General features: G+C 64.1%; 1 protein-coding gene across 1 annotated transcript in view; it reads right to left on the bottom strand.

Moving 5' to 3' along the window:
• Positions 1 to 251: 251 nt before the first annotated feature.
• Positions 252 to 373, bottom strand: part of LOC104994856 (mucin-2-like) — a gene marked incomplete at its 5' end in the record, with an annotated part of 12,502 nt that continues 12,380 nt past the window's right edge. Inside the window, one exon of the mRNA XM_010848524.1 lies at positions 252 to 266. Within this exon, the coding sequence (XP_010846826.1) occupies positions 252 to 266 (15 nt within the window). The remainder of the gene's footprint in view (positions 267 to 373) is intronic.

The following is a 373-nucleotide window of genomic DNA, read 5'->3' as shown; positions in this document are numbered from 1 at the left end:
CGAAGGCACAGAGAGGGCTTTGTGCACGCCAAGGGCGGGACATCCGCCTTTGGGACGCTCAGGCATCCGAGCACAGCCCTCCCCATGTCCCGCGTGCAGAGCCTGGTGGCCAGGCCCCATGCACCCCCCTGGAAGTGGCCAGACCTGGGCTGTGCCCAGCAGCCCACCCAGGCCCCCAGCCACTACTGAAGCACACCAACACGGCGTGTCTGCCCAAGTTTATTTTGGAAAGCAAAGAATCGAACAAAGGCTCAGAAAATAAATACCTGCAGAGAGAAAGTCAGCTCAGAAGGCGAGGCAGCTGAAGGGATCAGCGGGAAGGGGACGCGGGACGGTGGGGGCGGGCCCTCCCCTCACCCCCGCCCGGGGGCCA

The sequence above is a fragment of the Bison bison genome, unplaced genomic scaffold (assembly GCF_000754665.1).
Source record: "Bison bison bison isolate TAMUID 2011002044 unplaced genomic scaffold, Bison_UMD1.0 scf7180017850407, whole genome shotgun sequence".
Classification (NCBI taxonomy): domain Eukaryota; kingdom Metazoa; phylum Chordata; class Mammalia; order Artiodactyla; family Bovidae; genus Bison; species Bison bison.
Note: the sequence above shows the minus strand (reverse complement) of the source record. Positions and strands in the feature narration are given on the sequence as shown.